Source organism: Falco peregrinus, chromosome 5 (genome assembly GCF_023634155.1).
Source record: "Falco peregrinus isolate bFalPer1 chromosome 5, bFalPer1.pri, whole genome shotgun sequence".
Taxonomy (NCBI): Eukaryota; Metazoa; Chordata; class Aves; order Falconiformes; family Falconidae; genus Falco; species Falco peregrinus.
The window spans coordinates 87,582,738-87,596,769 of record NC_073725.1 but is presented as its reverse complement, the minus strand read 5'-3'; the positions used below and the strand labels follow the sequence as shown (position 1 = coordinate 87,596,769).

Below are 14,032 nucleotides of genomic sequence, written 5' to 3'. Positions count from 1 at the left end.
GAAGTCCTTAAGCTAGACTTAGTATCACTCTAAAATGCAGCAGCTAGCTCGATGGCTTGGTTTGGGCTTGATTCTAGAGTTACAGGGTTATACTGGGTAGTATGGTGGGCTGGAGGGAGGAAGAAGTCTGTTCCAGCTAGAATACCTGCAAAGAGACTACTCACATGGAATTTGAGTCCGTCTTGATCCACACCTATACAGGTTTTCGCTAGAGACCAAAGTGCTTCTAGCTCAGACTGGAGGAGCCTTTACAGGTGACAAAAACACTCCACCAACTGAAGTGCTTTCAAAGCATTTGTAGTTCTAGAACGCTGGATAACTGATCTACACAGTCCAAAGGCTATGGTCACTTAGGGCTAGCCTACGTTAAATTATCCATGTACTGTTTTCCATTTTTAATTTGCACTTTGTTTTTAATACAAATTTCTTTCTGCTTTTGGCTAGATGCCCTGTTTTATTTTGTCCTCCTGACGTGTAGGTGAAATCTATTCCTGAAAGAGAAGAAAATTCTCCTTTTAGTTTTGTTAATGATGAATAATTACCTATTCAGAGCTCTCGATTCCATTTATGAATTTGCTTCTAGTTTCCTATTATAATAGGAACTTAATAACTTCAGATTTTCATCTGGGAGTTGTAAAGAGGCGACTGCTTGCTCTGGGCATCTTGTCTGCTCTTGTGTTGTCGCAGTAGCATACCTCGAATCACACTGCTGCTGGTGTCAGAGGCTTAAAACCAAATCCAGAAGGGTTCAGACAGATCCCAAGTTTCTACTAGGCTGTGTTTTTTAAAATGCTTTGGTTCTTTCCTGGAATTAGTATGTCAAGAGAGGAGCTGCCATAGTAACTGAATATTTGTGACTGGTAGTGAGTGTTGAGTAAAGGAAAGAAGGAAATCAGAGCAAGAACAGTAGATAGACCTCCGGATGCACTTGCATTCTCCTTTTTCTGCTGTTGCATAGTCCTTTGACAGAGCTTGATGGATGTGCCCAGGAGGTCCTGTCTGGCTCCCACCACGGGGCAGCAATGTTCTTGCCAGAGAAAGGGCAGAGGGCAATGCATTGCAGAGTGCTTGTGCTAGTGCACTGAAAATGAGCGGGTGCTTCTCGAGAGGTTTTACTTCCAGAGCCTTTTTGCAGGCTGAAAGTTTTCATTTCGTGTTGGTATTTCATTTTCTCAGCCTGAAAATGTACAGTTTTAACCCAGGAAGAACACACCAGCCGCAGCAGAGGTTTCAACAGATTCCTTTGCGCAGAGCAGAGTGTCTGGCAAAGTTGGATATTGTATCCATAGATCATTTTGGCAGCTGCCAGGAGGTTTATGATTGGTTTTAGTGCTGCTTTGGCCATCCAAATGCTAAAGAGTATTTCTAGCCAAAACCTCTTCTTACATCTTTATTCCTTTTAGAAGGACTCACTTTTAGAAACTGAAAACAATGTAACTCCAGGTAAAGCAGCAGCAGCTGGGAGTAAGGTGCTTGCTTACCTTTGATATGGAAAGAGTAAATAATTACTGAAAGAGGTGGGGTGCTAAATCAAAACAATTGCTGTAAGCAGAGAACATTTAACAAATAAAGCTATTGAGTTGTGATCTCATTACATTTAATAGTTGAAGCTGTGTACCACCAGGTCAGCAGTTAGATGAGACTTAAAGTAAGTAGTGCAGAAAGTAGAACTGATGGTTTTAGTCACTCAGGAGCTTCCCTGTGAGTCAGTATTGAATTACTGGGCAGAAAGCACACTGCTTTATTCTGGATGAGACAAGTCCAATTGTCCTGATCCCTTCTGGGGATTAATGAATATGTGGTACTTTTCAAGAGTTATAATGGTGGACTGAACCTCAAGGTCTGGCAAGCCTCCAGTTTGCATAATGGCAATCTTAACACTCAGCTGGATAGAGCATCCCTCATGATTTATCCCAAATGAGTTGGAAATCTGGCATGGTTTAAGACCTGTCAGAAGGGAGGTTGGTGAAATGAGCCCCACAGGTGAGATTCGGAAGGAAGCTTCCAAGTGCAGTGACTGCAAGTCATACCCAAGAGTTTCCAAGGGCACAGTTTAATACTGTGCGGACTGCAAACAAACAAAACCAAAAGCAGACTTCAACAGGGAAATCTGAAGATCTCTACGCCAAAACATCCCTGCGAAGGGTGCACCAGGAGGCTGGCAGTACGGCCAAGTTCTTTCAGCTGCTGGAATTTGGATTTAAGCAGCCAAGCTGGAAGACATTTAACCTCATGGTAGTGATCCTTACTTGCAAGTAGAGCTGGCAGTAGGGCATACCAAACAGTGAAATGCATTGTTGACCTTCCAAGCAGAGTAAGTCAGAGGCATTGGACAGGAGAACCAACGTAGTGCAAATAAAAAAATCTTGAAGGAATAAAGATGATGGCTGCATCTAGTTGAAAGGATAATAATTCCTTATGTAATCCTGCAAATGATTCATGTTTTGATTCCCCTCATTTGTTGTGTAATAGGCTAATTCATGTATATATTTGTTACAAAGGCATGTTCAATGGCAAATTATGTGAACTAATTAGCTTATTACAGAATAAATGAAAGGAGATGGAACCTAAATTAACTGTGAGGTTTGGCATGATATTACGATCCCTTTATTGCACATGAATTTCAGCCGCAACAATAAGAGCAGTAATTACAGGTATTGTTGTCACACTGCAAATGATGAATTACCCACCTAACCAAAGTCCAATTTAATTCGAATTACTGACAGTCTGAGTACAGCAACCAAAACACTGCCACCTTCCTAACCATCAGTCTCAGTATAGCCAGGCCTGAATGCAGAAATCCTGTTAAAAGAGGTTTGGATGGCTGTTAAGGTGCACGGTTTGGGAAGAAGAGATAATTTAGGCTACTTTGCAAACCACAGAACATCGCTTGGATCATTTCATGTCTGACTTGCAGAAAAGTAAGACCTATACTAGCATGTTACATCAGGAGGCAATGCTTTTGGCAAAACCAGTGAGGCAAATTTGAAGGAGCTATAGCCATCAGCTAGGCAGAACCAAGATGAAATCAAGGGAACAAGGTGTTCCTCTGTGCCTCCTTCCAGGATATAGTTGTAAGGACTGAACGCTGAGAGCAAATGTATGGGAAAAATTACATGGACATTTCACAAAATGTCTATCAAATAAGAGATATTTCTCTGGCAGTTCAGAGGAGCTATGACGCTGCTGGTGTGGCTGAGTTACCTTTTCTATGGCCTCTTCATGTTTGTTTCAGAAGCAGTTGCATTTCCTAAGGGGCTTCCTTAATGAAGGACCCTCTTGAAATTCATACTTGGGTACAGCTCTCAGATTAACGATTCTGTTTCTGGCTTATGTTGTTCTGAGTGCCTATTGCTTCTACAAGGTTTTGCTTAAGAAGACATCTCAGTTAACAAGTTAATCAAGTCATACAAGTAACACATCTCTGGCCCATCATCAGAAGGCCCTAGCGAGGGAATTCTCAGAGGAGACTGCTTAGCATTCAGCACCCCCCTTGCTGCTGTCAAGAAAAAAAAGAAAAGCCTGGCTGTGTTCACAAGAGCTGAAGACAGCCCAGCAGGCACACGACATGATAAGAATGCCCAAGAAAGGAAAAGCTGAATCACCTTTTGAAGAAAGATGTCTGGAAATAGAGCAGCATTAAAGGAACTGTCAGCAGAAGCAAGAGTTCAAGGTGTTGTCTTGATAGGGTGCTTAGGTGGAGAACCTTTTTGCACCTGGTCTCACCAAAGCTAGGAGTATGTTACAGCCACCAAGGTGGGTGACCAGCTCAGGAGAGAGAACCAGCTTGGGGTGGGAAAGTAGGGGAACTGATGCACGCACTTCTTCCTTCATTTGTCCTTCTGCAGACACTTTACTCCTAAAGCAATGGCAGGCTGCCTGAGCAGGTGCAGCAGTTGGCAGTGGCAGCCGTGTGCTGCAGGCCACCTGCTGAAATAGCCCTTTTGTTTGGATGTGAAGTTACCTCTTCTGTGCTCTAGCTTGTCAAAAAAAAAAACAACTGGGAGCTTGTGTAAGCTCTCTCAATCCAATCATGGATTTATTCATTTTTGACCCTGTGCTATGTGCTGATGAGGAGCTTGTTTTGTCTCCATGTTGCTGACTCTGCTTCTGCCAGGATCTGCACCCCTCCTAGCTGTGCCTGTGGCTGGGCCAGCTGAGAAGGTACAGGGACTGGGGGAAGATGTCATGTTTGGAAAGGGGAAGGTTCATTTGTCTCATTTCACTATTGTTTGATGCCCTGATCTGTTCCACAGCCATTGCCCGCTTCACATTGTTTCAGGCTCTGTCCATCACGATTTAAATCCTTCCCTGAGGATTACTCCCCTGCCTGGAAATCTTTCAGCTAAATCTGTAATGGGAACTATATCTTCCATTCAAATTAAAGGAAAAAATTACATGCACTTCAATGTGTTTCTGCTATGGCCAAGTGCAAGAATGAGCTTGGAGTCCCTCCTCATCTATACTGTCACTCAGTCAAGAAAAGATGTCGTGTGGGGAGACAAGACCTGAAGCTCTACCATTTCTTTCCTTTAGAGTAAGCACAAACCTCTGCTCTGGAACCTACTGGCAGGACAGAATTGGCGGGGTCATTCTTCTTGTTTCTACTTGCACATCTTCCTTTTAGCTGGGCTGTAACTCAGATGGATATTTATAGGGACCTTTGTGGGGACCTGTTTTTCTTGCTTAGTTGCTTGGGACCCCAGGGTAGCTCAGCCAAGTTCCTTACAAAATGACAACTCAGGAATGGTTACTCCAGTGTCTCAAAAGTATTGTATGTAAGATGCCACTAATATTCTTGCTTGCCTGTCTGCTGCAACCTCTGTTCTTCTGCTTCCAGTAGTCTTAAATGTTTTTGGGGAACAGCCAAAAGGCATGCTGAAGCAGAAAGAAGTGAAAGAGCCTGAGGCTTTCAACTGCAATTTTATTTATGCATGCAATGTAGTTTTTTGGGCCATGTTTTTTAGAAGCAGCTGTCACACTGGGTGCCCAGTGTTTTCAGAGTTCATTGAGTAGATAATTTTTTGGCCAAAAGGACTTTTTTTGTTAAATGGTTCATTCTTTAAATTGGAGATACATGTCAACAATGCTTATCTGTGCTGAATTTGGCAAGAAAAGAGTTCTAAGCTTTTAATTTCCACTGCTTCAAGATGATGCTTTGTCACTAGACTTGAATCTGTTTTGGATCACCAAAAATATTTCACTGGAAATGATGGGGTATGAGTTTTGTTGGTGTTGCTTTTTTTAATTTGGCTGGCGAAATAAACATAATTTTCAGCATTTGAAGAGCTTTCATGCTGAATACCAAATCTATAAATATCCAGCCCCTTTAAAGCACCTCAGAGTGTGCTTCCAAGAGGATTAGTTGCTTTTGAAAAATCTTCTTCATTTTGAAGGTTAGAAGGAATTGTCCCATACTGCATAAGTCAGAGAGGCCATCCTGATGCCAGGGCCTGCTAACCTATGGGAGGTATTGGAGGGACCCAGCATGGCACAGAAACCTACCGCAACCTCTGTAGTTTTGGAAGGGTTTCATCCTACCTCAATCTTAGATTCTTGTGTTCAGAGTAGAAAGAGGAGTGCCTGCAGCAAGCCATGGCCTGATCTGGAGTCCAGTTAGGTGATGAAAAGGCTACTGGTCTTGAGGTACATCAAACACAGTTCTTACAGGGAAATCTTAATTTTGTTTTATTGCCCCAAACCTGCTCCATGATCAGTTGCTGCTGTTGCACCTTGCACTGTGAGTTGTAGATAGCCTAGGGGAGACTTGAAAGGTTCAGCTCCATTACCCTGACGTCCCGACACAACTCTCTCCAGACTGCATTGAGTTGGCAGACCCATCCAGGCGAAAGAGACACCCCGCACAGTCTGATTAGTGTGAATGGAAAAAACTTAGACACTGGGACACCTGAAATGTGCTTTGTGTCATTGTCCTGCACAGAGGGCTGGTTGTGCTTGAAGCTATACATCCTTTGTCCCTAATAGTCTCTAATATAATTTGAAATATACAAATAACAAAAGTCCTTGCTTTTTGCATTTGGCCCAGTACCCTAAACCACTGCTGTGTTCCAGACAGTGGTGTCTGGAGAAGCGCTGTCATTCATATAATTGCTGGTACAATGGTACACTCATCTGTAAACAAGGATCTCAGTCTGGCTTTGTTTCCCTTCTCCTCATTGCAGACTCTTCATCTTTCAGCCTTGCTCTGATATAAAACTGATTTATGGCACTTTCTATGATAATGGACTCATTATTGCTGAAGCTAAATAAGTTAAGTAAGTTCCCTGTGCATAAGATACTTTACACAAACAATGAAGACAGGATAATTATCACAGTAAATCAAACCTCATGAATATGGACTGAGCTGTGATTTGTTATAAGCAGCAGTGCTCTGAAATCAGTGATGTTTTGCTATCAGATGAGGATTTTACATTATTTAGTGTGAAACAGAGACAGCTACTCACCTTCCTTTTGTAGCAGAAGTTTTTGTGCCATTTTTAAGCCTGTAGATTGACTTCCGTGAGGTTTTGGGCCACCAATAACAGGGATGTGTTTGACTTCATTGCACGCTGGCTGCACTCTGTTTTTCAAGGTTCACTGTGAACTAGTAACACTGACCAGATATCTCATTTCTGTGGAACAAATTTGAGAGGTCACAAATGTAAGACATGCAAGGTTGCACAGTTTACCTTCTTCTGTTTTGCTGGGCCACTTTTCAGAGCAGATGCATGGTTTGCAAGATTCAATTTATAAAGAAATGGCTAAAGTCACTTTGGAAAGTAAGCAGGTCCTCAAAGTGAAAGGAAAAGCATCTGTTCAAAGGACATTCCTTACTCACTATAATAAAACCTGGTTTTTTGACCACAGAGGTTACTTAACGCTATGTGTCATGAGGAAATAATTAAAATTGGAAGTTGACTTTAAAAATAGTGATTTGATTAGCTGCCAAGCACTCTGTATATGGAAAAGGAATACTCCATTATTCACTGGTCAGTGCTTGCTAGCCAAATCAATATGCCCAGGAGGGCAGAATACATAGATAAGAGCAATGAATAGTGAAGGCCTTATAAAGCTTACTGAGACCATCATAGTAATTAATAGCTCTCAATTTATATCATTGGATCTTGTCTTGATAAGGTTTATAAAAAAAAACACAAACAAAAAACCAAAAAAAACCCACCACACAACAAACTTGCAACAGGGCCAAGGAAATGATGAGATAAATAAATAAAACCAAATAATCGTGGCAGTCCTCAGAGCTGCTGTTTGGTTCACTATAACTGATTTTGATGGAGATAATGCCCCTCTTGTCCCCAAAGGACCCAGTTTAGGCCAAAGAAAAGGTGGCTGAGTGCAAGCTACAGATGTCAATTAAGATGAACACTTCAAATGATTTGGAAACACGGGTTTCTCTGTATCTCTGTGTGTCCTGCTTTGGCCAGGCGCTGAGCTGGACAACCACCTGCAATTCTGAACTCAGCCACCAAGGAAATGTCTGTTTCTCAAAGCTATGCTTTATAGGGCTTTTGATCAAAGTGTGAGATTTTGGTTCTCATACTTAGGGAGACTGTCTCTACAAATGAAGTTTGTTGAAGTAATCACAGAAGTAAAATATTGCCATGAGAAAGATCAGGCTGCAAAGCAAGGCTGCGGTTTTGTATGCTGTGCGTTCTGTTCTTATAATCTTTCCAGCTTCACTTCACACAGTAATTTTCCAAACTTTCCTTGATTGATTAGAGGCACCTCAAGGTTGATTTCTATCTGCAACAGTCCATCTGGCACTAGCCATTAGTGCTTTCTAATACACAGAAAGTAATTCAATGTTTGACTTTGCTAATTAAAGTAGTTTGGGTTGCAGTTTGGGTGTTGGGTTTTTCCCCCCAGGTGATTCTTTTTTTTGTTTTCTTAACTGACACTAAAGCAAAAAATAACCTGCTCTTGAATGGATTATAGCCAAGAACTTGCAAAAATTTTGGCAGAGCTCAAAGACAAGAATTTTTATGATGAAAACTTCTTGACATAATAAAAGAAACTGTTCTGCAGAGACCTCTGAAGTGACCCCAGAAAAAATAATGTAAACCTCCTTTCTCCCTGGGAACAATGAGGAGGTCTGAGTTAATTTTAATCTACATCTCCCTTGTGACTTTCACTCTGGAGTTTTAGATTGACTAAAGACCTGATTCTGTCCCGATTATGCTACCATAAATCAGATGAGCATCTTTGTTACAACTGATGAAATTACTGTGGCGTGAAAAAAACAGGAGGATCAGAATCACAGGACAGAAGACATTAAAAAAAAATAAAAATCTGATTGTCCACTCTCATACTGCTCATATTAATATGGGGACCAGGGAGTGCCTAACTGGGGACTGCATGAATGGTGTCTAAGCCAAAGATCAATGAAATAAAAATCTGTCTTCATGTTCACCTCAGTGAGCTTTCTGTTAAATTCTTGTAGTGATGGGAGAGAAGATTAGGCAGAAGACTCAGGGCTTTAGTACGTGGCCTCATAGGTATTAAAGGGAGACAAATGATTTATCACACCCTTGCCTGTGCCATGTAAGAGGTAAAAAACTGAATGAGCAGGCAAGGAGAATCATACTGAGCATCATACAGGATCTTTGTTGGGCTGGAGGACAGCTTTGTCCTCTGCCCAGAGTCTCAGTCGTTTGAAGACAAAATCATTTCCCCATGCAAAGGGGGCAGTCTCCTTTCCCGTTGGGTCTGCAGCATGTGATTACAGTTGGCAGCACCCTCCAGGACAACCCTGCCAATCATCTTAATTGAATCTTTCAGCTATTTCCCTGCAGCTGCCAATTTTAGTGTGCCACGTATCTTGCGCATCTTTTTCATCAGAGCAGAATTAGGAAACTTGTTTCTTGCGGTCCTATCTCTGTCGATAAATAATTGTATGTTGCATTTTTGGAAGCTTTGAACTGGTATGTTTGGAGAAACTGTTTAATATGTCTGTCTGTGAACAACCATGGCTTGAACAGAATTTAATTACTGAGACTGGATTGCTGAGATTGGAAAGCAGAAGAAAGGTGCTCCAGGTCCTTGGAAGACATCTATAAAGGGCTTGGAGGGCCAAATGTTGGAGCTGCAGTCAACTGTGTTAATCAGATTGGAAAGTGAAGAGAGGAGGAAGTCATTTCTGCTTAGCACAGTAGGTGATATTGCATTCAGGGTGCCCCAAGGGAGGAACAGCAGGCAAAGCAATGCTGAAAAAATATATCCGTGTTCTTGGGAGAATAGCGAGAATTGCTAGTTTTCCCTCTGAGCTCATCTGGTCTGAGCGTAAGTGTATAGGATCAAACCGTGCATTGCAGCAGTAAACCTTGCACCAGTGCAGATGCCTTTGACTTGGTTCCAAAAAGAGTAAAAGAGTTTAGTTTGTGCTGTGTAGACCAGATGTTGGCAAATTCAAATGGTCTGGTTCCCATTTACACCAAGGCATTGCTGGGGATATGCGGTGAGCTCTTGGAGTAGGTAAAAACGTACTCCTAAAGTCATTTGGAGCACTGTAAAGGACAGCAGGCAAGAAGTCCACAGCATGGCAAGAATCAGGCTGTAATGGTCACTGACACTGTTTCAGTCCAGACAGGTAGCTATGTATGTGTATCGTCCTGCATTTCTCTAGAGCTATTTGATTGAAAAAAGAAGACAGAGGCCTGTAAGCACACTCTCTTACAGGATTGCTAGCGCTGTCTAATCCTCGGCAGCTCAGGAACCCTTCCCCTAGGTACTGCTGCATTTATACTGGGTGAGGAGTCCAAGAATGAATCCATAAAACATCAAACAGGAGAACAAAAGCCCAGCAGTCTGTTTATCCCTCCTGTATCCCTTTGGTTTACAAGTGAGTAGTAAATAATGCAAATTCTAATTACATCTTAAATATTCTGAGAGACAGATGAGCATTTTCAGCCCTCCAGAGGAGAAATGTGGTGTGTTGATTGATTCTTGCTGAAAGTGCTGTCTAGCATGCAAGAAAAATACCTCTATAAATATTGGTTGGCCCTCATTCTTGTCTCAGCAGCTGTTTCCCAGGTGGGGAGCTGGCAGTGCCTGCCAGAAGCCCAACAGCAGCCCTCAGGTAACTCCTTCTGTAAAGAGGGCTATGTGTTCAATCGTTTTAATACCTTTGATTTGAGAATTGTCAGCCAAATGCAAATTTGATGAAGAGATGTATCCAATACATTTGGAGTCCCTGGGTTCATTTTTCAGACCCAAGTGTAAATGGATGGAGTACCTGCTGTGGCAGCCTGACTCTGAAGTGCCCATCCAAATAGAGGGTAAGGAAGGGAGGGAACCTGGAACAGCACAAAGGAGTCTATTTCTTGGGTAGTTGGCAGTGATGTGGTTTAGCCTTGTGTCACCTCCTAACTCGATCCCTCCACCTTCCCCATGAACTTACACAGGCATTGAGTGCAAGAGATGATCTGTTGCCGCAGTGCACAACCTACACAGGCAAGGGATGTGGCCAAAAAGAACTCTGTGCTCTATAAATGTTTCAACCGTGTTAAAGGAAAGGCAGAAAAGGGCAATTCCAGTTTGATTGCTTGTCCGTTTCACACTGCTGAACAGGCTGATTACTGCCTGGGTCTGCCCAGGCAGCTTAACCCCTTCTCAGACTCCAGGGTGAATGAGAGCACTTGCATCCACACCAAAAAAATGGGTCTCTTGCTGAAGACTTTCTACCACAGATTGATATCTGGGGTTCAGGCTGACCAAAAGGATTTTTTGGTTTTGTTAAACCCATGCCCCTGGAACCATAACGTTGCTGTCTGATACCTGTATGTTGCTAACCAGCGGTGAGTATGCGATATGAAAGAGTATCTAAGGCATGTGATGAGGAACAGGAGAGGTGGGTGCAGTTTGTGTGAATGCAGCCAGCATGTCATCAGACCTGATGGCTTAAAGTCTTTAGCGGTGCTGACAGAGTAGAACAGCTGCAGGGACAATTTCTACCTGCTCCTTGGCAGATCATGTTTATTGGTTTTAGTGTGGAGATGTATTTGCTGGCTTCTTCTCACGCAGCTGCGTGGTGGGTGTTAAGTTATGCGTGCTTCAACATGGGAGGTGGGTTTGAAAACTTGCTGGTAAGACGTCACCATGTTTGACTTAGGGTGAGAGGAATCAAGAGTAGGCAGTGTTCCTCTTCCAGCACCCCTAAGCTGATGCAAGGTGTTCTTGACAGTCTTGGGGAAACTGAGTACTGATGATTGCAAGTACAGCAATGCTTTTCCCCTTGCAGACGTGGTCATATACCAAAGATCCGTATCTAGGAGCTTTTTCCAGCTCCTTGAGTAAAAAAAACAGGAGAAAAGTGGCAAGGATTCATGCCTGACTTCCCTGCAAGTGTTTTGCCCTGATGCTCCAGCTATGCCAAGGACATTGTTTTATTCACTGTCTCAACAACAAGTGCTTTATGGATCGGCTTTTCTGTACACACCATACAGAAAGTCCTCTACACTGATAAGGGTTGATCCTTTTCTTGTTCACGACAAGCTGATTCACAGTTCCTTCACTGCAAAGATGGTTTAAATCAGGAATGATGCCACTGGAATTGGAGGCAGGCAGCAGTTCTGGGTTTATGCTAGGACCACCGAGGCTCACATTTGGCATATATAGAGTACGTCAGTGCAAGTAAATTCAGACTGGATCTTTGATTTTGATTGAAATTGTGCTGGAATTTCAGCTCTAGGACTAGTAGCAAGACAGCACTAGGAGTTTGGTATGTTTTATCTAAATAAAAAGTGTAAATTACATGGCAGAATCCGCTTTGCTCTGCACACAGCCTGTGTGGTGTTAATTAAATCCTCAGCTTCTTTTTTAGTGGAAGGAAGACTGAGAAAACGAGTATGAAATCAATTCTACATTTAATTAAAGTAACTCTTCCATTCAGATGCTTTCCCACTGATACTGGTGATGCATTGTAGCAGTGAGCCAGTAGGAATCACAAAGAAATTGGTGTTACAGAAACGAAATGGACTTAAAAACTTAGGAATTTTATGGGTAGCGTTACAAAACCAGGAGCCTGAGGTAAAAGCCCAGATCTCTGCACAGAGCTTTTTTTTGTTTATAATCCCTCCTTGGAATTTCTTTGCACTGGCTCAGAACTAGTGTTTCAGATTTTTCTTGAAATATTTTATCATGTAATTGTACCAGATTCAGGCCAGTCCTTTGGTCACACACTGCTGCTATCCTAAGCCAACTGGGAAAAGAAGTGCAGCAGATCTGGATGGATCCTGAGAGATTCTGTGGAGTGATGTGTACCAAGCACTATCAGATTGATGTTTACTAACTTTTTGGTTGACTTTCGTTCTTACGCTTTCTTTCTCTGTCTTCCTGTAGGTTATAACCCTGGAAGGATGGGTTGACATCATGTATTATGTGATGGATGCACATTCTTTTTACAATTTTATATATTTTATATTGCTTATAATAGTAAGTATGAACTGCAAGATGCTCTCGTTCTTTGTCCTTGTGGGGTAAAGTTGGTCCCTGAGCTTTTCACCGGGAAGAGCCAGCTAGGATTCGGAGCGGGAGACCTTCCTCCCACCGTAAAGCATAATCATGCAGGTTGTGGGGACAGATTATTGGCTACGACAGCCCTTTTTAGCGTCACATGTTATGCATAGTCACAGCTTGTCGAGCCATATGGTCTTCCCTCCCTCTTACTTTCCCAGTCTTGGTCTTGTCACCTTGATGTGTCCTGACTGTTGTGCCTTGGCCAAGCAACTGCTAATCAGATCAAAAAGTGGAGAGGCGGTAGCTTTCCTTCCTTTAGCCTCCTCAGTGTGCCAGAGGACACCTCACTTCAGTGAAGGGTCCTCAAGTTATTAAACTTCACCTGAGCCCTTTAAATAACAGTAATAACAGCAGTGCACCTTTCTGAGGTCTTACGGTGCTGCTGTACCTAAAAAACAAAGTATTACTCACTGGAGGTTCTGGAGGTTACCTTCAGAAGCTGCCATCCCATGGTAGCGAGGTTCTCCATTTTACAGTGGGCATGACCTTTTCCAGGGGTCTACATCTGTGGAAAAGTTAAGTATTTAACCCACGAGGAGACCAGAGGGAAAAGTACCATGTAGATGTCAGGCAGGACATGGGACGCAGGCGCTTCAAAGTGGTTTTGTGGCTGGATATTCTTTATATATAACTGTCCTCATCAGTGTGGTTTTAAAGGCCTTGGGAAGTCAAACCACCACAGCTCCCACCACCAGTGGGAAAGGCTTGGATCAGAGCAGTGTGAGAGTTTTCTGGTAATGGATAGCATTCTGAAGCCAGTGATTTTTGAGCCTTTAGCAATGGGCCATGCATAGTAGATCCAAACTCCACCGTTTTGGGCCCTTCTCTACGTATGGATCCTTGCAGAAAAGCCAGAAGGTGACTAATCTCCAAGTCACTTGGAGCTGGGAAAGGCACCTTTGCTGTTTCTCCAACAGTATCCAGGCTGATATTACAAGCTGGAGAATAGCACTGCAAACCATCTCCCAACAGCTTCCCCTGAGGATTCACCAGACAATGGTCCAGATTAAATCCATACGTTTCCTACTGAGCACAGCACAGTTTGGCCATGTTGACAGTGGCACTTTCTTGACGTCAGTCCTTTTCACGCCTAAGGGCACTGATTCTCTGATGGGAATAGCTGACATTTTCCTTTGGCTGATTTATAAGCCCAACTGGTAAAAATACAGTTTGTGGACTCAACAGCTGAGGGAAGGATGTAGCCTTAGGTCACTTCACATTCTTGTCCTTGGGACTTTATTTTGAAAAGCTGGTATCACCCAAGAACACATCAACTCAACCAGACAATAAATCAAGCCTTTTTAGGAGCACTGAATCTCCTGGAGATGCATATCTCTGTGTCAGTGAGATAGAAGAGTACAAGGTCACAGGTGCATGGACCTTGACTGTCTTCCTCAAAATAAGGGTGTGCCAGGGTGTGCAGTGATAGAGAAAGAGAAGAGGCTGTTTCAGTACAGCACAAATGGAACTTCAGACCATCTTTCCTTGCAGACTGGCCAGG

The 14,032-nt window shown here is 42.8% G+C and overlaps 1 protein-coding gene across 1 annotated transcript in view; it reads left to right on the top strand.

The window, feature by feature from the left end:
• The window catches only part of CACNA1H (calcium voltage-gated channel subunit alpha1 H), a 253,864-nt gene that overhangs the window by 150,117 nt on the left and 89,715 nt on the right, over nt 1-14,032 (top strand). The window contains 1 exon segment of the mRNA XM_055806425.1: nt 12,355-12,447. Coding sequence (XP_055662400.1) covers nt 12,355-12,447 — 93 coding nt within the window.